The 23,566-nt window shown below is 38.3% G+C and overlaps 1 protein-coding gene across 9 annotated transcripts in view; it reads left to right on the forward strand.

Annotated features, from left to right (window-relative positions):
- Nucleotides 1-23,566, forward strand: part of GRM1 (glutamate metabotropic receptor 1) — a 182,294-nt gene that overhangs the window by 132,263 nt on the left and 26,465 nt on the right. For all 9 annotated transcript variants that reach the window (XM_064649055.1, XM_064649058.1, XM_064649057.1 and 6 more), the window contains exons 5-8: nucleotides 3,932-4,178; nucleotides 9,950-10,118; nucleotides 11,992-12,118; nucleotides 17,614-18,544. In XM_064649055.1, coding sequence (XP_064505125.1) covers nucleotides 3,932-4,178; nucleotides 9,950-10,118; nucleotides 11,992-12,118; nucleotides 17,614-18,544 — 1,474 coding nt within the window. The remainder of the gene's footprint in view (nucleotides 1-3,931; nucleotides 4,179-9,949; nucleotides 10,119-11,991; nucleotides 12,119-17,613; nucleotides 18,545-23,566) is intronic.

The following is a 23,566-nucleotide window of genomic DNA, read 5'->3' on the forward strand; positions in this document are numbered from 1 at the left end:
TATTCATCATATTCCCCAACCAAAATGTTTTTACATTTCTTTCCATTACAAATTCTCTCCTGCCCTAGCCTTTCTGAGGACTGCAAATGAATAATCCATTGTGCTTAGTTTCATATTGAATATTGACTTCTCCTATCTTTATTTTCACATGAAAGTTAACTCATGTCTTGCCATAATTCTGATAGCATGTTTTTTCTTTTTTTCAGTTGGTCAAGTGGGATTTGCAAAATACTCTCTCTGTTCTCAAGAGCACTGTTTGCTTCACACTGACTTCACAGCACAAGCACTAGACTACATTCATGATTATTTCACATTCAGGTCCTTCTAAGTACTTAGCTGAAGCTAATATTGATTAGCTGTGAGGCACTTTATGGTGAAAGACTCACAGTGAGTTTCATGAAAATTTGGGCTGTCCTCCCTTCTTTCCTTCCCCTTGTACATAGGTATCACTTTTAGTGGTATTGGAAGCATTTTTCAGTTGTGTGCAGCCAGAGTGCAGTGTTTGGGGCTTTTTTTAGTTGGTGTTTTGTTTGTTTGTTTGTTTGTTTTGTTTCGTGTTATTTTTTCTCTTTCATTTAGTAGTGTATGTGTGTATATACGCTCCTCCTTCAAGATTTACTGACAGAAACAAAGACTAAAATTAAAACTATGATAAGAAAAAAGACCCAGACTATTGAAAAAGTATTAAAATTAAGTTATTAAAGGAAGATTTGCATTACACCCAATAAAAAAATAAGTAAGTATGACATTTAGGACACCTGAATTCTTCAAGGTCATGCAAAAAAGTAATGGCCTAATTCGAGTGACATCAATTAATCCAGTACTCACACAATGTACAATTTTTCTTTGCTTAGTGAAAGCTACGGTCTCTAAAATTAAAAAAAAAAAAGGATGAAATCTAACAAAATACATTTTTGGTTTTAATGTTAATAAACCTTAGTGTTCAAATTCATCTTTGTAGATAAATGGTATTTGTTTCCAAAGGATGAGAGAGAAAGAAAAAAAAAAAGTTTCACAGTTCAGAGTTCTGCTTTGCCCTTTGTTACATTTCAAAGACCCACTGAAGAAAAATACGCCTTTATAGAGAAGCCCCATAAAAATACAGTAAAGTTCTTGCATTCATTAAAAAGCTGCCCTATGAAAAATTAATTGAACATTGATGGCCTCTCTTTTATTTACAGCTGAACATAATTACATTATTTCATTAGTTTTAAAAATCCACATGTTTCTTACTGATGATCGTAAGTGAATTTTTAGAAGTTCAAATGCATGAGTATGCCAATAACTTATAATGAAAATAAAATAAAGTGGATTTTGACTCTAAGAAGTTAAGTTCAGGTAAAGTATGATTTCTCATGCTCAATTTGCTGGAAAATATCTTATTTACCATAGGGATGTTTATATTACTGAGTTGGAGACAATTCATTACTGTAAAATGCTTCACATACTGCTTTCTACTACAATACAATTATTTTATAGGTGACATTAAGGTATTCACCTCTGCAGTATGGGACTATGTGCTTGAAGCCTTAGTGTAAGCTAGATGTTCACTCCTAAATAGTCAAAAGCAAATCTTTCCACCATCAAATATTTATTCTCTTTCGAGGTATGCATATTATATTGAAATATGAGAAACTAAAGCATGTTTTACTGAGTTAATATGTACTTGAGGGAAATGGCCTCTTTATAAAAATTGACAGGTTCTGTTACATTTAGTTTTCTACCTCCAGCAGCCACATGAATGCTTGCCTCAGGAAACGCATATGGATACTCCCGTTATCTCCTGCAAGCATTACTGATGGTTTTTTTTTTACCTAATTGAGAAAATAAGGAAGTATCCAAGATAAAATTTCATGTGGAAAACAGGAGATAGTGAGTGCAGTGCACTATCACTCATTTTGTGATCTCTTCCACAACTGCCTAGAAGCTTCACAAGAAAGAGAAGACTGCTGCACTTGGCCTTAGGTGCTTTCTGCCTCTCATTCCCTTAGGGAAGGAGAACACTTTCGTTTTCTAACTACAAGAAAGCAGAATTAGTGATAAATTCACAGTGTGCTAATCCTGTGGGACTAATCAGCAGATAAAACACACCTAGAGATAGTATATTGAGTCTGCATGTTAACACAGAGGTGCAACAGATGTCTAGGCTATGCCATACATAAGAGAGGGTACATATACACTGGCACACTCTGTGCTTCTCTGGGTAAATACTTTGTCACCTTGCATATAAGGTCTTTTATTCTTTCTGTGTTTCTGAACATCGATCTTAATGGTGTTGGTTTCATCTGATTTGAATGGGAGCTACGAACCTTCTCCTGCAGAGAAAGTGGCAGATATTTTACCTCTGGAAAGAATTTCTCCAGCTGCTACTTCCTTGATGGTGCTGGCAGTGAATGTATGGCAGTGAGGAGCACATGAACTCATTCAGTCAGATTATGCTATTTTCATAAGGTTTTTTTAATTCACCATCACAACTATGCCATGTTCAGCTTATCTGGAAAATAGTTACTGAAGCAAGATTTTCTTGTCCAGTTGCAAAGAGACCCAGGGAAAGCAAATAACATATCCCTGCATTTGGGATCTCTGCTGTCCTAATGAATTCTAAGTTGACATTCCTGAGTTGTAGAGCAAGCAAGCTGAGAAGGCCTACCAAATCAGAGCCATTTCCAAGGATAAATGTAAGGATAGTCCTCGTGGTTTCATTTGAAAGATGTATCATACCTACATTGGGGTAAGGAACTATTTTTTTAACTTGAAACTTTCAGTGAACTTGTAGATTTTTACCTCCTTTCTTCATATTAAAAGGACAAATATCTTCTCCAACCTGGATTTGAGAAGTGTCAGTTAACACCTAGTCTCTCACACGTCCTACTTCCCTAATGTAGACAAGGTGTTACTTAGACAAAGTAACAGAGACTGGATTGCAAATGCCTGTTAAACACTGAGCATCGTGGGAGGCCTGCACATAAAAGCATCTTGCAGTTTGGAGCATAATGTTATTGAATGACTTAAGGGAAAAGAAACAAAACAAGGAAGTTTCTTACTTCCAGCAGCCTTGGGACCCCTGCAGCAGAGGTCTGCAGTGATTTGGTGTTGGTAGTGGCAGTATTCAGCAGCTTGTGAGGGGAAGCAGGGAACAGCCCGGGACCCACTAGTCTGATGCAAAGTGCAGCCACAAACGGCGCCTCCTGACAAAGGCAGCCCATCGCCAGATCAGAGGCAAAACCTACGTGTGGCGAAAACCTTCACTGCCACACTGTTTCTGATCAGCAGACAGAGGCTCCAATGTCTACTCAGGGTGCAGTTACATAAAAAGTCTTTTAGTGTATCAAACTTTGTTTGATTTTCTGTAGCAATCTCAAGCTGGCAAATGTACTACTACTTTTAACCAAAATTATTATTTCTGATAACTCAAGAAGAGATTCTAATTTATAATGTTTACTTATTAACACTGAAAGGCACATTGCTATCTTGACCCTCAAAACCATGAGATTAAGAAAAAATAATCTTCAAATGTGACAAAAAGTCAAATTTACAAGGAAACTGCTTTTAAAAATTGCTCCAGCTGGAACGTATCATTCTCATAGTGGTCTGCTTAACCCTTCTTAGCATAAATAACATTGTGGAATGACAAGGAAAAATTCAAAAAATAACAAATGAAAGATGACAATTTGATTAAACTGGTACTTTCTCATGAAGCATTTCACTTCCAATGAATTAAAGATCTAGAGGTATGAGAAATGGTTTGATTATTTATTTATTTATTTATTTATTTATTTATTTATTTATTTAAAATCACTGGCTGGCTCCTTATGCTTCTAAAGCTTTTTTAAGAGAAATAAGGAATTCTCTTTTTACATATCATTGCTTTTTCATATATTCATGTTATTTCATCTTTGTTTATACCAACACTTTTTTCTTATTATTGTAGGCAATGAGAGCCTAGAAGAAAATTATGTGCAGGACAGTAAAATGGGATTTGTCATCAATGCTATATACGCTATGGCTCATGGACTACAAAATATGCATCATTCCCTTTGTCCTGGACATGTTGGACTCTGTGATGCTATGAAGCCAATTGATGGCAGTAAGCTCTTGGAGTTCCTCCTCAAATCCTCATTCATTGGTGTTTCTGGAGAAGAAGTTTGGTTTGATGAAAAGGGAGATGCCCCTGGAAGGTAAAGAGGTTTTGTCTCAACTAATTAAACCAGAGGTTGGGAAGGGGAAATGTTACTGGGTTTGGTGCTAGAGAATTCTTTGGCTGTTTTGCTAAAAAGCATGCTAACATAAAGTTAGGCATAAATGAAGCTATCTGGATCAGGCTTTCCAATAACCAGGAATAATACTGGTAACACATGACATATTGATAGCTACATCTTATATTGGGACAGGAACTACAGTTCTAGTGTTTCAGGAGATGACCAGCCTTGTATCTCACAGACTTTTGGTCTGCGAGGTACCACTGGGGCTCAGAACCAGGGTTTTAGTATGTACAAATCCTAATACAAACGACTGGAATTTAGTGAAGCATTTGCTTGCCACAGTTTTGAAGGGAGGACTGTAGAGTACATCCCCTTCCAACCACATCTCTGCCAAAACCTCACCAGAGACTATTTACCTGTGCTTGGTGAGCTCCCGTATGGTCTCCTTAACTTGTTTCACTCTGAATACGGCCAGCTCAGTCCCAGAGTTTAAAGACAGGTCTGAGTAGAGCAGGATGAATAACTGGGGGGTTTTTGACAGAAGTTTATATGTTTCACTCATTTGAGGTGTGGTCCCAGCTTTGGTAGCTGCTACTGTCTAGCCCTCCCTAGCAGACACAGTATGTACCCAAGCAGTGGGTAACACAGCAATTTTGTGGACTTGGATGTCACCCTTGTTTCTGTTATGGGAGAGAGCTGACAGAGATCTTTGCCTTTCATTTAGTTTGGCAGATTCTGTTAAACTGTTTTAACAGATGGATTTTTCAATTTGTTTGTTTTTTATAAATACATTTAATTCAGCTGCTGAAGTACAAAATCCATTATTAACCGAAACCTACTCAGGGACTGCTTTATTGAAGTTAGTTTTCCTACTGAGTTATTAAAGTGTTATAAAAGACTCTCTCACTCCATCTTTGGGCTTATTGCATTAATGCATCTGAGTGCCAACACTGCACAAAGGAAACAAACAAGAGTTTTCAGTCTGGCACATGCCTTCAAAGAGTATTTGTAAGACACAGCAACTCTTGTCTCTATTACTAAGCTTTATTGGGAAAACTGGCCAACTTTTTACCATTTTCTATATTGCTATATTCATTTCTATGGTTATATTTATTTCTATTGTTATATTTAAACAGTGTATATATTTAAACACTTTGTTACATTTAATTAGTAAAAAAAAGCTAGTTAGTTGGTTTGGTCTTCTTGTTCAGAGTTGTATACTTCATATTCTTTTTAGTCAAATATACACATCAGCTAGGTCAGACTTTGAAAGTAATGGCAAGCAATTCCCTTACACTCAAGCACATGCTTATTGACACAAATGCATAAATCAAGTCCTTGCACATATAATTTAGATAATACAGAGAAATTGCTGCTTAGGGTAGCTTTAGGCTTTTTACACGCCATTTGTGTCCATAAAAACATTACTCCAGCTTTGCATATACTTCATTTTCTGTCTGTTAGTTATTTGGTTTGATGTTTAGATGTAATTTTCCAATTTTAGCCCAATTCTTATTTAGTATTTTGTCACCCAAGAGCATTTCCACAACTCTCATCAGTACCAATCATAGAATTAGACTGAACAGTTCCTGAATTCAGAATATAAAAGGGGATATATCAGGATATTTCTCTGAGTGTACTAGAATGATAGAATTTATTCTATCCATCATTTTGATCTGTAGCAAGGCTCATTTCTCTTGTTTCCCTGCACTATTTAGAATTTGATGGGTTATTTTAGGTAGGGTGGTTTATTTTTTTTTTCTCATTTATATTTTCACAGCTGGAGTTAGCAAGTTTTGGAAAGAAAATTCAATTAACCTTTTGGTTATTCATTCTGTAATCTTTGGATCAGTCTGTGGCATTTATGACATGGGCAATATCATATCAGAGAATGGCTATATGTATATGAAATGTAATCTTTACAGTCTGTCAGATCTTTGTATCCCAGCAGTAGTTTAACAGAATTGCATTTAGCTTCAGATTGGCTTTAATGTTTCCACAGCTTCACATGGAAGGCTCTTTGTGGATCAGTGAACAGACTATAGCACTGCACCCATACCCAAAAGAGCTTTTGTACCTCAGCAAAATGGAAAGATAAACACTGCACACAACACCTAAATATATCAAAGACAGTCTGCTCTGAAATTTTCTATTTTTTTTGGCTTTTCACACAAATGTGTAAAAAGTTATCATGTATCCTGTCATCATATCATGTGAACAAATTAACTTCACAAGCTGAAATAAATTAATATTCCTTCTGAGAAGGCAGCAATCTTCATCATAATTTATTCTCAAAATCTGTGAGATTCTTCGAGCAATTGACTCCCACAAAATTGGAATCATCATGGGTAGAGCAGATAGAGAAGCCTGTAGTTATGTTTGTCTGGCACTCACATAATCTCTTCTTTTGATGCCCTTACCAGCTTCATGAAACCTTAACCATTTGTTCAGATACAACTCTTTTTCTATCTCAGGCTCAATTCATGGTGTCAAGCTTTTATCAAAATGAGATTAGAAAACACAAAGCACTTTTTCAAAGGTGCATTTCTTCTGTGAAGAATCTTTTCTTTGAAGATCTTTTATGCAGAAATGTAATGCAGACTTTTATCAGAAGGACACAAATGCAGTCATTTAGCTGACTGCACTGCCTCTGGGAAAAATGACATGGATGTAAGTCTGGAAACTCAACCGTATGTGTTTGCTATACTGTCATTAAGAATATGCTGGTAAAATTGCTGCACTTTCTATTTCCATTGGGCAGCTCCCATTTCCTTTCTCTGTAGTAATCTTATCACTCAAATTTCCAGAAATGGTTAGAAAAGGTGTGAAGGATGCTGTAGTCAACGCCACATCCTTCTTTGGTCCTATGCAAAGGGCAGCGGCCAGATACATTTCTACCTCCTTCTACCTCCGGTCTATTCTAGGGTAATTGCCTCCTTTTACTTTGTGGCAGGTACTTTGTCCTTACCTCTCTAGGAAAAACAATTTGCATAAACCTTTCACCATAAAATGCTTTGCGACAATGGGCAGGAAAATTTCTCCTACAATGGACCTCTGATGTGTGGGGAAATGCTGAGGTTCACAAACTAACAGAAACATTTCACCTAACTAAAATTTTACCTTGACTAGACTTGGACTTAGAACCATGTAAGTTTATCTAGTTCAAAATTTCCGATAGCTGTTCTGTTTTCAGTCATGACAACTCTGCCAACTCCAATGCTTTGAGTAAATTATCAAATGCTTAAGGCAAAGACTTCCTTTACTTGTATGCAAAGGATTTTTTTTTTTCCAAATATGCATTGCTTTTTTGGAGTTTGGATTCATGGGTGTTTGTTTTGTCCATTTACATCCCAGCATTGCTTGGCATTACTGTTTTCCATTCTGCCTTCCAGAATAGCAAAAATCACTGCCAGTCTAGTATTATGGCTATGGAAAAAGGTAAATTCAGCTATCTCAGATTAACCAGAGTAAGACTGTGCCTGTGCCTGTGGCCAGCATGGTCCTCACTCTCTTAGAGCTTCACAACTCTTGTCAAACCCATTTCTTGTGGGGTAATAATTCTTAGCATGGACACAGACCAAATTTGTTGAAGTTGTACATATGCAAGTAAGGGAATGGAGGGAGGTGTTCCAGCACTGAACTTGTTCTTGCTCAAAGCAGAAATTTTTCATTAGGAAAAAGAAGGAAAGGATAAAGAACTTAAGCAAACCCCAATATACTGAGATATTTGTTAAACCACATTTTTTTAACTTAAAATTCAAGCTGCTTATCAAAGCTATAAACATTGTACAACTTGTCATATGTAAGACTGTGTCAGAGCTTTTAGTCTACATACTTTATCCTTTGACAGATAACCTACAGAAAAGGGAATAGTATTGCAAGAAAACATAAGAAACTCTTAATTGATATTGCATTAATATCCAATTGTGAATATTAAGGCCAATCTGTGCCTTGTAGTATATTTTTTATATATTACATTACAAAATTTCATTACGGGAATGTGAGATTTTACTAATCTTTTATTTCCTTTCTTGAATTCATTTCTAGCCCAGAATAAGTAATTTTGTATCAGTCTAATAAAAGGTCTCACTAAAATCCAAGTAGATTTTTCTTGTTAGGAAGAGGCATGTACATTCCTGCTGAGTTTTACTCCTGTTTGCTGAGTCTCCGTTATGAAGTGCCGGACTCTCACTGCTTCATGCTATACTGATTCTTCACAAGACTGGAAACAGCATTCCTTTTTTTATGTGCTTCCATTGCAAGAACTAGAATATGAGAAGTGATTGTTCCCTAATGAGTTTGAAATTTACCCCTTTCCTAAGTAATGCCTTTATTAGTAGCCAATTGCCAACCAATGGAGCTGCCTCCTGATTGGAGCTCCATTGAACTCAGTGGCAGGAATCCCTTTTCAGATGTGATTCAGTGGAGCTCTGCAGTGGCACTGGCATTATCTGAGCATGCATATTTACAAGACTGAGGTCCGATTACAGCTGTGAATATGCATTTCTTTAGATAGTCTTTAACTAGAGAGATCCCAAAGACTCAGTTAAGAAAAAAAGAGATCCAGAGAGTAATTTAGCACTTCATTCCTCTGTGAAGTGCAGAGAGTTGAAATTTTGCATGTTTGAACCTCAGAATCGAAAAGAAAGAAGCAGAGATCTCTCTTTACTCACAAATGAGCATCCCAGTTTTATTTATTGCTCATACTTTGCCTACCTTACCTTTCATTCCTTAAGCACATACAGGTTAGCAACACTCGTTATAAGCAAAGGATTTTTTTTCCGTAGAGACTGAGACAATCCAGTAGAGAAAAACAAGGCAATAGATCTCAGGCTTGTAAGATGGAAGACGCTTCATTGTTTTCAGCTCCAATGCTGATTTCTGGTTCTCAGTCATCTTTCTCTTGTCCGTTTTTTAAAAAAAGCCCCCTCACTTCTCATCTTAAAAGACCAGGCTGTAGGTTCAGCCTCTTTTGTGGTTCTTCCTCTCTGTGCACACTCCAATATTCATTCTTCCTTTCTTGGTTATTTCCTACTAAGAAACAAGCCACATTCTGTGAGTGTAAGAAGGAACAGAATAATTAGTGTTATGGGATGTGCACACATCGGGTCCAACACACTGAAGACAATGATGGAGGCTGGATGTTTATTGTAGCAGTTTCTTATGCTTTCCTTACCTTAGCCTGGGGAAGTGCTCTCCTGCTTGCTTAGGGTGTGGAAGTAAATTTTTTGACTGAGTTGCTAACTTTTCCTGACAGTATCACTGTGTTGGGTAATATAAATAGTTGAACTAGTGCTTGCAGTTAACTTATGGCAAATCAGTTCAGTTAGAGCACTTCTACTTGCGAGCTTCCAGCAAGGGCTATACTACAACCAACCTCTATGTAGACATGAAGTAAATGTTAAAGACATATTGAAAAATGGTATGCAAACACGTCATCCAGACATAGTCTACATGTGCATTTTTAGCAGAGTTTGTTGTCTTTAATGTGCAGTTCTTTCTGGACCCACAACTTTCTACTCACAGTTTCATGCAAGCAAGGCAGGCAATCAGCAATTTTGTGGCAATCAGAGCTGCCATTTCCCATGATTCTGCTGCAAATTCTACAGGATTTGGTGTTCCTTTGAAACTCAGGTCCCTGGTGTTAAGGGATAACATGAATATTTAGAAGCAGAGGGAGAAGGGAAGGTAAATTTTTGTCCTTTTTTTGCAGGACAGTGACTCACTTTCTCTTTTTTCCCTTGCAGGTATGACATCATGAACTTGCAGTACATAGAGCCCAATCGCTATGACTACGTCCTCATTGGGACCTGGCATGAAGGTGTGCTCAACATCGACGACTATAGGATTCAGATGAATAAGAGCGGAATGGTCCGATCAGTGTGCAGCGAGCCTTGCTTGAAGGGCCAGATTAAGGTGTGCCTCAGACACTTACTTTCTGCTGTAGAAATGTGAATATCCAGTTTGTGTTTTTCCCTAAACACAAGCAAGCTTCTTTTTAAGCCAAGGGATAGGACCTCCTTTTCTTAAGGAAAGCCAAAATTGTAGAAAGACTCCTAGATTAATATTTTTCTTTAATGATCCCATATACAGGCCCGTGTTTTCTAAAATTACCCTTTGTAGGGATGCAGAATCTTCTAGTGTGACAGGATTTGAATTTCACCTTATGTGAGAAAGAACATGATTTTCACTTAGTCATTGCCTACAACATTCAGTGGCTGTGATTCACTTGGGGGCTGATCCTGAAAATATCGTGACCCATGGGAATCCACTATTTTGTTCCAGCAATAACACCTACAAGAAAAAGTAAAAAAAAAAAAAAAAAAAAAAAAAGAAGCCTATTTGTATCTTGTGTTCACAACAGGAGGTATGGAAACACAAATGAAATCACTCTATGTTTACCAAACAGTAGCACTTGCATTAGGCTACAAATAATTTGCCACCTGTCATGTCTGGATGACATAAAGACATGTTCCACCACTATCAAAATGGTATGGATGTAGTAAGTTTAAAATGGCAAGAAGCCCATTCAGGAAAATTTCCTTAAAGCAGACTTTCCTTTCTATATTCATGTAATAAACACATTTGCAGCTTTTTATTTCTATATTGCTACTCTAAGCAATAAGTGATTGATGATTTGGCAAAGACACAGTGACATAATCCAGCAATCTTGGAGAAGAAACATTGTTGGTATTTACTACCCTCCAAAACATCTTTTCCCTGTTTTTGAGATTGTGCAGTTTGTGTATGTGTGTATATGTAAACACCAAGCATACAAAATGCCAGCTTCATCTCTCTGAAGTCTATTGGACTCTCTCCATAGACTACAGGAGGAAATGTTAACTAAAAAAGCCCACAAATACAGTATTCAATAAACAAACATTTTGCATTTCACTACTGTAGTTATCTTTGCATATAGTTGGATAGGAAGATCCTGAAAAGAAGGCTGGATTTCTCCTTCCTGACAAACAGGGCCAGAGTCTGTCAGAGCCCCATGAGCTGGAGATATCCTTAATCTTTCTTTCAGCCTCAGGGTAATGAAACTAGGAGTCAAGACAAGGAAAACATCTTTTCAGCACTGGATCATTACAGTTAGCAGAACTCGCAGTGAAGAAAGAAAGCTTTCAGAGACATTTGTCTCTAAAAGAGCTGTTCTGAAACATGTGCTCCGTCACTGCATAATGGTTTTCTTTTCTGCTAGGAACCAATACATCCTTTTAGCAGTATGTTTTTTAATTTGCTCTTATTTAAATTTCTATTTACATCTGTGTATTGAGCCCCAAAGAGACTTCCATGTAAATTGGAATTTATGTGTATGTGAATGTGCTTGTGTGTAGATGTAAATACATATGTATTATGCATGAATCACTCTTTGTTCTAACCCTTGACTTTGTTTACTGTTTTTTACCACTCAATAGATATCAAGTGTGGGCTGAACTACTTGTTCTGACCTCAACCCCCTCTCAGATTAAACCTCAAATTTGATTGAAAATACGACACTAACCATGCCTGTGTACCAAAGGGATAATTGTTTTGTATTTTTAACTCAGAACTGCTCTCACCAAAACAAAATAGAGTTGTCCCTAGAGATTATCCTTGAACTCCTAAACATAAATTTTAATATACAGGGATAGATACAAAATCATGATTCATGTTTTCTAGCTGTTTGAAATGTGCCATACACAGGAATCCTGTCATATTTTAAACAGCTCATGTGTTATGTGTTTGCTGGGGGTCTTCTTTGTTGTCTTATAGAGGATTATAACTGAGGATGTATTTTGCATTGCAGGTGATCAGGAAAGGAGAAGTGAGCTGCTGCTGGATTTGTACTGCTTGCAAGGAGAATGAATTTGTTCAGGATGAATTCACATGTAAAGCCTGTGAGCTTGGCTGGTGGCCGAATACTGACCTGACAGGTAGGGACGTGTCCCTCCAAACACATTCCCTTCCTACAGAGCACAAGGAGAATGCTCTGTGGTGGACAGTAAGGTGGCAGCATGCAGAGATATTAAAAGTACATACTTGGACACAGAGTCCAGTGCAGTTTAGAGTGAGTGAAAAGTGTTCTGTCTTTTGGCTTAGTGGAACAGCAGTGACAGTAATGACAGCAAAATTTCTACCAAGAAGAAACGTCATAGTCTGTTCCTCACCTTCAGCTAGCACTGATAAAGCAATAATAAAGCTGTTAAGACTGCTAATGAACTCAGCAGCATTTGCTGCAATCTAGCAGTGACTATCACAAGAGTTCAGTGCATTCTTGTCATATTGACTTGATGCTCTTTCTGATCATTCTACCATGCGATTAGTAATAATTTTTGCAGTATTTCAGGCCATTCAGTAACTGATTACTGGACTGTTCATGTAAAGATCATTCTCACTGTACCCACCAGCAAGAGGAATTTCAACAAAATCCTGAGAAAAGCAGGCTGAAAAGAGCTTGAATTTGTCTCCCTTGTGTATATGCTTTCGATGAATTGCATGTTATGGCATCTTTCTGTTTATTTTGTACCTATCAAGGTCAACCTAAACACCTACTCTGGGCTTTGCCAGCAACCCTTACCCCAAGAAAATAAATATAACACATTGAGAAGCATCACCCTGACCTTAACTTTTGCTTTGTATCACTGTAAAAGACTACTGGTACCTCTGTCCCACATCACATCTGCAAATCTTGGATGCCACTATTCAGCAGGACATCATTCCTAGTCAGAGGAACAATCTGACCACCTAGCTGAAGAGCAAATGTGCAACTTATCACATCTTTGTCTGGCTGGCAACTAGGTACTGATGCAACATTTAACATATAGATGAAGTCCTCAAACTTTGATTAAATTGTTCCAAGAGATACTTTAAACTAGCCACTGAAGCCAAATGAGCTTTCAGAGGACGTCTTTTGAGAGGGAAAGCTTGCCAGATCTCCAGCTAAAAACATATTATTAATCACAATAGACTAGGAAACCCGACACATTTTCTATCTTGATTTTCCACGGAAAATAAGCTATGGTCATGTCCCAGATGCATGCATAACTGTCTATATCCTATTACTCTCACTCCAACGCTCCCACCTTCCCACTCCCACCCACGCCTCAACCCTGCTCTGGTGTGCAGCTGAACCTAGAAACAGATTTATCAGGATATAGAAATCTTAATGATCATTCAGTTCCTTCAAGTTTCATGTAAGTGGGTTGTAGGAAGAGGAGTTCATGAAAAATACCTTCCATAAGGGTCTCAATCTTGGGAAAAAATCTTATTTTACTAGAAACCAGAAAATCCACAGAACCTTTCATAAATATCCTGACCATTGGAAGAGCTCATATTTAATTCCCACCTCCTAGGACATCGGTGTCCATTAATTTTAAAGCAGATATCCATAGACAAACAGGTTTTGTTGGTCTTGGAGGTTCACAGAATTGTTTGTATCTACTCTTCAGGGAAGAAAATGGGGACTTCTTTTTAATCAATAAGGCAGAACAAGAACCTAGTGAGAGATCAATGTGCGCTTGAAAGAACATGGTTCAGTGCTACCAGTTGTTCAAAGTAGCTCAAAAGGGGTCATGTCAAAATGACAGGCACTGCTGAAAAGAGTTGAAGAAAGCATCAGTGCTGGAAAAAATCTCAGGGGCATGTTGCAATCTATTAACTTTTAATGAAATCAGTAGATGACCTGCTGATTTGTGTTTCTTCTCAGCAAGGAGACTGGACTGATGCTGTTATAAAATCACAGAAACGCCAGCCAAATGACAGCTTAGCCATTGACTGATTTCCTAGAGAACATTGAAATGGCAGTCTGCTCCCGCACAGCATCTTTGGTCTGTTTTATTGAGGAAAAAACCTTCTTTCTTTTAAACCCCTGAAATTCATTTACTTGAACTGTAGTACGAAGTACAAAGTTGTGAAGAGAAGCTGATGCCATCCTAATCATTAGAAAAGGGTGATTTAGATAGATAAACTCTGGCTCTTGAACTTTGTGGGAGTCACCATTGGTATAATTTAATTTGAAATTCTCTTTTCTTGCCAGGACTCCGATCAAATGTCTTTTTATAGCTTGATTTTATGTGTTGTATTCATACCCTGATAGTCATCTAGACACAGACGGTAATATCTCAAAGTTCAGATTATTTTTCTCTTTGCCTTAAATCTTAAATGCTAAACACGTACACAGTTTTAGTCCCATTTTGCATCACAGATGGAGGCTCTAAAATCCTTAATCCCTTTAAGAAACGTGAAGCACATACAACCCATTTCCTATGACATGCTTTTCAAGGTGCTCATTCTCTCCATTTGAAATCAGTCTCTGTTGCTGAGCAATCCTTTCCTGATATTTTAATTTTATTTCTAAATGTAAACAATTTTTTTTAGAGTGCTTCTCCTAAATATGAGTTCAGTGAAGTTGAGTCAGCAGGCGCAAGGGATTTCTCACCACAGATGATGAAAACCTGACCTGACAAATAGTCAGTAAAGCCAGTACCTTAGGCCTTGTGCCAAGAGAAGAGATATCTTTTATAGTACCAGAATATAACATAAGAAGGATGAATGTCAAGCTAGTAAACCTAGTTTACATAAATAATCTTAAATAAGCAATAAATCAAGTCAGGACAGGAACTTTTATAGATTTATGAAATTAATCATAAAGTTTTGGGGCCACCAGTTACCTGCGATGTGCTAATGACCTCAGACAACATCATAGATTCTTTTATTGGCCTTGCACTAATAATATAATAATTACAAAAAATAATCTATTACCCTTCTGATCTTGGAAATTATTCACGGTTAAAGTGCAGGGAAAATAGTAGATGAAAGCTACCAGACAGCTTTTTACTAGAAAATTTTAACTGTGAATCTTTTGCCACTTATTCTCCGGTTTTTTGAAGTTTGGATTAGTTGTTATGGGGTTTGTTTTTTTTTTGTTTTGTTTGGTGTTTTAAAGTCATATGTACACAATTTCCTGGATATCCTCCCCCAGTCTCAACAAGGTTCCAGAGCCCACCTCCTCCTAGCTGGGAAATAATCAACCTTCACAGGTGTTGACAACCAACAACTGTTAGCTAATAGTAAGCAGTGCTGGAAACTTTCTGCATTGTTTGTAGAACATGTGGTTCTTGGGCTTGCTGGTGCACAGGAATTACACTGATTTAATGAAACAGATTTCTGAGACGTTATGCAGGATAAGCTTAAAGAAATGATAGGCTTAACTACCATGTTGGATCTGTGCTAAGGCTCTGAAAATATAGTTTAAAATGGAATAATGTATGTCTTGATGTTGCTAAGCTTAAACCCCATATTGAAACTTAACCCTTCCAACAACCACTGACCAACTTCTTGTTTAAGAGGAGCTTTGCATATATTAATCAATGAACGGGAGCTTCTGATCCTTAGTCTTGTTTTAAATTATAGGAGCTAGCTTCCCCTCAGGGTAGCTGAGGCCAATGGCCAGAGATTTCCACTTTTAATAAAGAGCTTTTCCTCCATACCTCACCATAAAAATACTGTCTGAAAGTACTTGTTTCCTCACCTATCTGAGTCTTGAACAGACCACCTTGAGCAAAACAGAATTCCTTTCTTTAAAAAATAAGACCTCCAGTTGCAACTGCTCTAATTTCTATTAGTTTTGATGTTACAAGCATGTGTAACAACAATACCCGTAGTGAAGTCAGCCTGGTGTCCTTAATGACAAAGTGTCCAGAATTATAGGATCTTTTTCAGTTCATATGACATTGGCAGACATTCAAAGTTCAAGCAGAAATTTTCCATGTCAGGACTTTGCCTTGGGCTGATTTTTTTTTTTTTAGATTTCAAGAAAAAAACATTTTTTCTCCATCTGTTTCTCAAAACTAGGTTACAGTAAAACTGTTCCACCCTGATCCAAAATCCAGATCTCTGCTTACTTCTCTATTATTTGGAGGGAAAGAAGTTTACATTACAGTAGAGTTATCACTTGGTAATTTTTTGTCACCCTGTGGAAAATGCACACAAATTAAGTAAAACTGTGTGTCTCAGAATTTTTTAGTTCATAGACGGTTTCTGCAGATACACTCCATACTGAGGAGGAAGGGTCTGAGCACAACTTCTGCCCATCACAATGTCAGGTCCCTTGCTAAGGTTTAGTGACAAAACTGAGAGAAAAAAAATGCATCTCTCAGAAGCTTGCTGACACCATCCCCTTTTCCTGGCTCTTCTCAGCTGTGTCCAACAACTCAGACAGGCAGAATTGATGAGCAGCCAGTCCAGGTTGTGAACCAGATGTGGACCAGATGTTTGTAATGGAGACATTTGGGTGGAGAGGAGGCTAGGAAAAAAATTAACTGGAAGAGGAACTGAGATGGGGATGGCTAGGAACTGGGGGGAAAGATTCTTGAGAGGTGGGAGAAGGCACAGAAGGTGAGCTGGGTCCAAGGGAAACTGTAGGAGGAAAGAAACAAGAAGTAGAAGAAGCCATGGATACTTTTTTTGGATAAAAAAAGTGCTAAAGAAATTAGAAAATGCCAGAATGAAGGTTTTCAGTAACATCTTCTAAACCATAACATCTTATTAACACAAGGGATTTTATTTTCTCTGTAATGTTTATTGCTGGAATTATTTCTTCAGTACAGCGAGGAAGGTATCTAGAGACTGTTTTAACTTGAGTGTGGGAGAGAGCAGTTAAGTACCATCTTAACAGATACCTGTATTTGCACGCCTTTACTAGTCATAGAGGAGAGCTTTTCCAGTTATTTTTTGAAGGTATGCATATTCTTTGGGTTTGATTTTTCCAAGAGAATTAAATTACATTATTTAGTGGAAAAACAATGAGTATAGGGTTTGATAACATAGGAATAAGTTAATGTTAAGAGAAAAAGAGTAAAAATATACTAAGAAGGTACAGCATCCATGGTGTAGTTCCATTACAATTTTGGATTTATTTTTATTTTTCTGTCCATAGATCCCTAATTAACTTATATTATGTATAGAATCACCTTCACAAAAAAGCACTGGGTCAAAATATAATGATTTTGTTTAGGATTAAAATAAGTTAACCTGAGGAGGTCAAAACGCTGCTCATTCTGATTTGTAACAATTTGTAACGCTGTAATGAAAAGATGGTGCTGAGTTTGTCTGAATTCTGTTCCCAGATTTGCCTTTGATATGCTGGGCTTGTAAGCAGGTATCTCAAGAAAAATTATGAAAAATTTCTAAATCACATTTCCAGTTGTAGCATCATGAGTAAATTTTGGGACAACCAAAACTAATGTGTGGTTTTTGAATATATTTCATCCAAACTTCTCCATGCTGCGGTTTATTCCTTTGTAAAATGGCTTTAGCAATCCATGGCACACGAGCTTATGCTAATGTTTGGATTACACTGGGATACAGGAAAAAAAGTTCTTCAAGCAGCTACCTTTCTAACACTCTGTTTCTCTTCTGTACACTGCAGGCTGCGAACCCATCCCTGTAAAGTACCTCCAGTGGAGCAATATAGAGTCTATTGTGGCTGTGGTCTTTTCCTGCCTGGGGATCCTGGTCACCATGTTTGTCACCCTTATCTTTGTGCTCTACAGAGACACCCCTGTTGTCAAGTCCTCCAGCCGAGAGCTCTGCTATATTATCCTTGCTGGCATCTTTCTGGGTTACGTCTGCCCTTTCACCCTTATAGCCAAACCCACCACAACATCCTGCTACCTCCAGCGCCTTTTAGTGGGCCTCTCCTCTGCCATGTGCTATTCTGCCCTTGTGACCAAAACCAACCGCATTGCACGCATCCTGGCAGGCAGCAAAAAGAAGATCTGCACCCGCAAGCCACGTTTCATGAGTGCATGGGCCCAAGTGGTCATTGCCTCCATTTTGATCAGCGTGCAGCTGACACTGGTGATCACGCTGATCATCCTGGAGCCCCCCATGCCCATCCTCTCCTACCCCAGCATTAAGGAAGTTTACCTTATCTGCAACACCAGCAACCTAGGTGTCGTGGCTCCTGTGGGCTACAATGGACTCCTCATCATGAGTTGCACATACTATGCCTTCAAGACTCGCAATGTGCCTGCCAACTTCAATGAGGCCAAGTACATTGCATTCACCATGTACACCACTTGTATCATCTGGCTGGCCTTCGTGCCTATCTATTTTGGGAGCAACTACAAGATCATCACGACCTGTTTTGCAGTGAGCCTGAGCGTGACAGTGGCACTGGGGTGCATGTTCACTCCTAAGATGTACATCATTATAGCCAAGCCTGAGAGGAATGTCCGCAGTGCCTTCACCACCTCAGATGTGGTGCGTATGCATGTCGGGGATGGCAAGGCACCTTGCAAGTCCAACACTTTCCTCAACATATTCCGAAGAAAGAAGCCAGGGGCTGGAAATCCAAAGTAAGTGGATTGACTGCAGGTACACATCTGTCTGTGTATGTCCCTCTCTTTGCCATTCTCTCTTGATTGACTGTAGCCTGCTGAATAGTAAGGTATGTAACAGTTTTTTTATCTCACATGTAGCAGAAAAGGTGGAAATGACCCTTCAGGTCTAAGCCTCAGGTGGATATTGACATGTTGCTTATTATCTTCTCTCCTGCTCTAAAGGCAACCCTGTACACAACAGCCTCTACCACTGGAGCAGGTCAGGCAGTGGCAGAGTAACCAAACTCCATTTGTAGCTTCTCCCATCTCTCTGTGTATGTGACAGAGACTTTATTCCCTGACGTGCAGTTGCTCTGCGTTATTTTCAAACTGAGGTTCTATTGTAGCCTTCTGGAAAAAGGGAAAAGAAATCTATGTTTGAGTGGTTGTAAATCACATATACTTGTCTAAGGCCACTGGAATGTGTGTGTGAAAGCTGGGGAATGAACATTAGTTTTTAAGGTAGTGTTTTGTGACAGTTCTCATGATCATGATTCAAAAGCACCATCCATACTATCTCTATTTTCTATTTAATATTCAGAATTGTGACCTCTTATAGTCTTACGGTAAATTTCTCAATGTTCTCAAACCCAGCATTGGTGTGAAAGTTGCAGAAGTCAACTGATGATGAAAATGAACTTGCATCCACATCTACTGAACCTGTTATTTTCCTTGCTGATAATTAAAAGCAATCCAGATGCAGCAGAGGGGAAGAGAGAACTGTTAATTCAAACAGCATGTCCCTGTGAGGAGCTGTCTGAAAATTTGTATTCTTTATTATCTTATTGCTTTTTAATCTTTAAAGAAGAACCATAGAGCCAGACATGAGCTTAGATTATTTTTTTGTCCAATTTAAAAAAAAATCAAAATAATAAAGCACTAGTGAAGTCTACGCTCCCGAGCTTCCTAATGAAATTAAAATTCAGTTAATTTCCAGTTTTATGGGATCTGCTGGGTTATCTGAGTCACTTGAGTTGATTTTTATTCAGTTTACATAAGAACCATTTTTATCTGTCCTGGTGATGAAGGTAATACTCCAGAAAACCCCTGCCGTGATCAATTTTGCCTTTATGCTACTTCAATTTTATTTTTTTGCTAGACAAGGGGTATGCAGAGAAGGAAATGGATACATAACTGACCCAAATATATAGCTCAGTGTGCCATGGAGGCCACAATAAGACTGCCAGCTCCTGAGCTAGACAGAGGGACCAGGGAGTGACAAGCAGCCCTGGGAGCCCTCCCTGTAGGGAGATGGCCAAAAATCTTTGTAGCTCAAGAGTTTGAATTCCATGCAAATAGAGAGATGGAGCCTGATCTACCTTTCTCTCACTCTGTGGTGGTTGGATGGGGACTCAGATGTCTGCTAGAAACTAGTGTGGTGTCTCTGCAGTGCCGTCTTTGGATAACATAGTTTGGTCTCTGGATAACAGCTGGATGATGTCTGTCAAGAAAAAAAAAGGACTTTTGAGTATTTAGATCATGAGAAACTTAGTAGCTAATTCTCTGTTGTGCTTATTGTTCTTCTACTTTTACAAAGAAAAAAAAAGTAATTCAAAGGTCCAAATGCAATATACTTAGAATACAGTTCTTAATATGAGAAAATATTTCATCCTTTTCAAAAGCTGAGCTTCCCTCTCAACACTGTCACCTTTAAAACACAACAGGGCTTACCTGAGCTTTTTAGCAATTTGTTACATAATTTTAGTACAATATTTTTGACCTCTCTGTTGAGCCTACATGAGTGTTATAAAGCTATAAAGCTTTACAGAGTTTTAAGTTGCTTTTCTAAACTAAAAGCTCAATACGTAGTTAATATGCCTCTTTGTCTTAGGTTAAGCCTCCATATCTTTTATACAACCAAATTCCAACCTCTGACCTAAACCTCTTGTGCAGTTACTGTTATGTCCTTCCCCTAAACCAGCACAGGTGCAGAGGCATGCTAGGCTTGCTGATGGAGAAGGACAGAGTACCTCTCTATACATCCACATGAAGAATGGAAAGCAGTTTACTATACAAACATGCAGCTTTGGAAATAAAGTCATAAGGCAAAACAAAAAGTAATTTCAGGGCTTTGGGGGTTTTTTTAACTTCTAGCCGAGTCCATTGCAAAGCCTATGGAGACATTGTACTGACACAGAAAAAGAAGTGTGAGTCACTGAGGAAATCAAGAAGGAAAAAGCATAATTTGCTGCAGCCTTTGAAGCACCTAGGTAGCTCAAACGTGTAGTAAGGTCCTTCCTGAAACAGGACCTAAAACTACTGGTACATGCTTAATGCCTATAAGAATGGCCTCCAGACTGATGGTTTTGGTTTTGGAGTTTTGTTTGTTTGTTTGTTTGTTTTTTGTTTTGGGGTTTTTTTTTGTTCCCTATCAAAGTCTAGGATTTATTTACCAGTTTTTCAGGAAGTCAGATCCGTGTATGTATGTTGCTCTGGTTCTAGATTCTTCAGTTGTCCCTACCTATGGCCACATTTTTTGACTGTAACTGGCCAGCAGTGCTTCACTCAAAAGATCTCTGTTTCAGCTGTCTTACAACTTTTCATCTATTTACTTGTTATGCCTTCTCTCCCTTCCTAGTTTATTTTTCTTTTTCTGCTTTCCAATTTTCATCTCTTCCTATCTGTATCAAACTTCTTCTCTGCTCAACCCACTGAATTCCAGTTCACAGAAAAGTGGCATCCATCTAAATTAAACTGGTGTGCAGGCATAGGGTTAAAATTAGCTTTAAAAATGGAAACCAGTTTACATTTACAAGGGCAAATCAAACTTATATAGGCCTTGATAAAGCACTCACATGTAATGTTGTGCTACTATTTTAACTAGTATAACTTGGGGACCAGAGCAAGCCAAGTCACTCTTACTTTCTCCTTCCTAAAGTAGAGCAAAAGAATTAACCAAGTTAAGTCTATCAACACAGGATCTATTAGTCAAGTCAAAACCTTCAGCTACCTCTGTTGCTCATATAGAGGTCAGAAAACTCCTGTTGAAAAATGTCTGTCCCAGCACTGCTAACAGAGTTTCAGTGAAAATAAATTGCTCAGTAACACCGGTCTTCACTTAAATAACAATACACGCTGACTTTACTGCTCTGTTACACTCTGAAGATGCTACATGCAGTTTCGAGGATTTGAACTTTCTCTTACTTTGATTGAATTAAAATGCAAGCAATTACAGTCAGCATTCTTTTCAATAGAACTTGAACTGGGAACTGTTGGGAACTGTCCAGTGGAATACATTTTCCCTCAGAAAATTCTGGCCCCTCAAAATGTTTCGTAGAATTAGGCTTTGATGGTAGGGATTCTGCCTGGGCCAGGGGGAATTTTTTTTCTCCCCATGGAGAGATGAAGGCATTGGGAAAGCATGAGGGAACTTCACACCAACAGTTAAAGCACTCAATTAGGTTAGGAGCATCTCCTTCACTTCCCACATGAATGCTCTATAACTAGACTATGCAGTGTCCCAGGGCAAGTCTCCTTTCTCTGTGTTCTCATCCAGCAGTATTGTGAAACAGATGAAAAACATCCTGATGCAAACCCTAGAGAAATACTTTGTATTATTCTGTGAGAGTGCTTGAATCTGGGTCTGAGAGATCCCTTGTGAGTGTCTTCAGTACCAAGCAACTGTCATTCTTTCCCTCTTGCCAAATGAATATTTAAATAAGTATAAAAAATAGAGCAGCTCCACTAGGAGAGATGATGAGAGAGTGATATCTGTTGCCTTTATTGAAGCTTTATGGGGACGCTTATTGTTTGCTGCTTGATGGTGTTACAAGATACTGGCTGTTACAGGATGATGACCTAGCAGCATTTGTTAGGAGAGCCTTTTGAATCTAATTTATTTTCTATCTGTAAGATTGCAACTTTTGGAGGTGGATCTTGCTGTGATGATTAGCCTTGTTCTTGGCTACAAATGTTTGGTCTACAAGGGTCAATGAGCACTCCTGTACAGTGTCTGTATGATCACTTTCCTGAAGAAGCAAAGCTCCTTTCTGTACTACACACAGAAGAAAAGTATCCAGTGACACCTAAGATGATAATTCTGATGAGGGTTCAGGAAATACCTTCCCCAGTCACTGCTTCAAATGGACCAAACTCAATGTGCTGGAGACTGAAGCCAGACTTGCAGCCTTCAGGTCTGTTGTGTTGCTTTTCTGTAGTACACACACAATTCAAATAGAGTTTGAGCCTTGAAGCAAGACTCACCTCTTCTCCCATGCTTCTTGCAGGCTGCAGTAGCATGAGAAGGATCAGTGTTGCAGGAGGGGAAAAAGTTCATTGTGTATCCTTGCATGATTAGCTCCAGGTTTGGCACTGATGACTAGCTGCTGCCTCTGTCGTCACATATAAATTATTTTAAATTTATGTTTGAGACCCCAGGTCTGGACACCATTTTAATGCATTTTGAATCAGAGTAGGTAAGGATTTAATTCTCAATATAAGTTCTGCAGCAAAATCTGAGTTGATAGGAAGGTCAACTAGTAAGACTCACTGAATGGCCAGAACTCCACATTAATGCATAGGCCACCTGCTTCTCCCTTATAATTTTAATATATTTGCATTCAATTATTTTTCCTCCAGAGAGCTGTCTGCCCTCAAAAATGAATAACTGATTTTAAATATTTCCAGACATGTGGTTTATCTTTTTAACATGTTTTGGCAATCCGTGCCTCTAGACTACTGTCACAGCCATCCATTCTTAGCACTGCCCAGGCAGTCATCTGGACCAAGGATCTCTCAAAATGGCTTTATTTTATTCCAACAAAAAGTTCCAGAAACACCAAAATGCCCTAGTATCTTCTCCCTGCTTCCTTCACAGGAGCCCATTCCTGTCCTTTGTCCTTTCTCTCTCTGTGCTGGATCCTTACATACAGTTTCTTAACTGGTAATCATGGTTCTCAGTAACCTCTAGTAACATGTCTGTTCCCTTAGCATGGCTTAGGGGAACCACGTGCTTTTTCGTCTTGCCAGTTATAAAATTATCTCTAGGTATTCTTAAGT

This window comes from Pseudopipra pipra, chromosome 3 (assembly GCF_036250125.1).
Source record: "Pseudopipra pipra isolate bDixPip1 chromosome 3, bDixPip1.hap1, whole genome shotgun sequence".
In the NCBI taxonomy this organism is placed as follows: domain Eukaryota; kingdom Metazoa; phylum Chordata; class Aves; order Passeriformes; family Pipridae; genus Pseudopipra; species Pseudopipra pipra.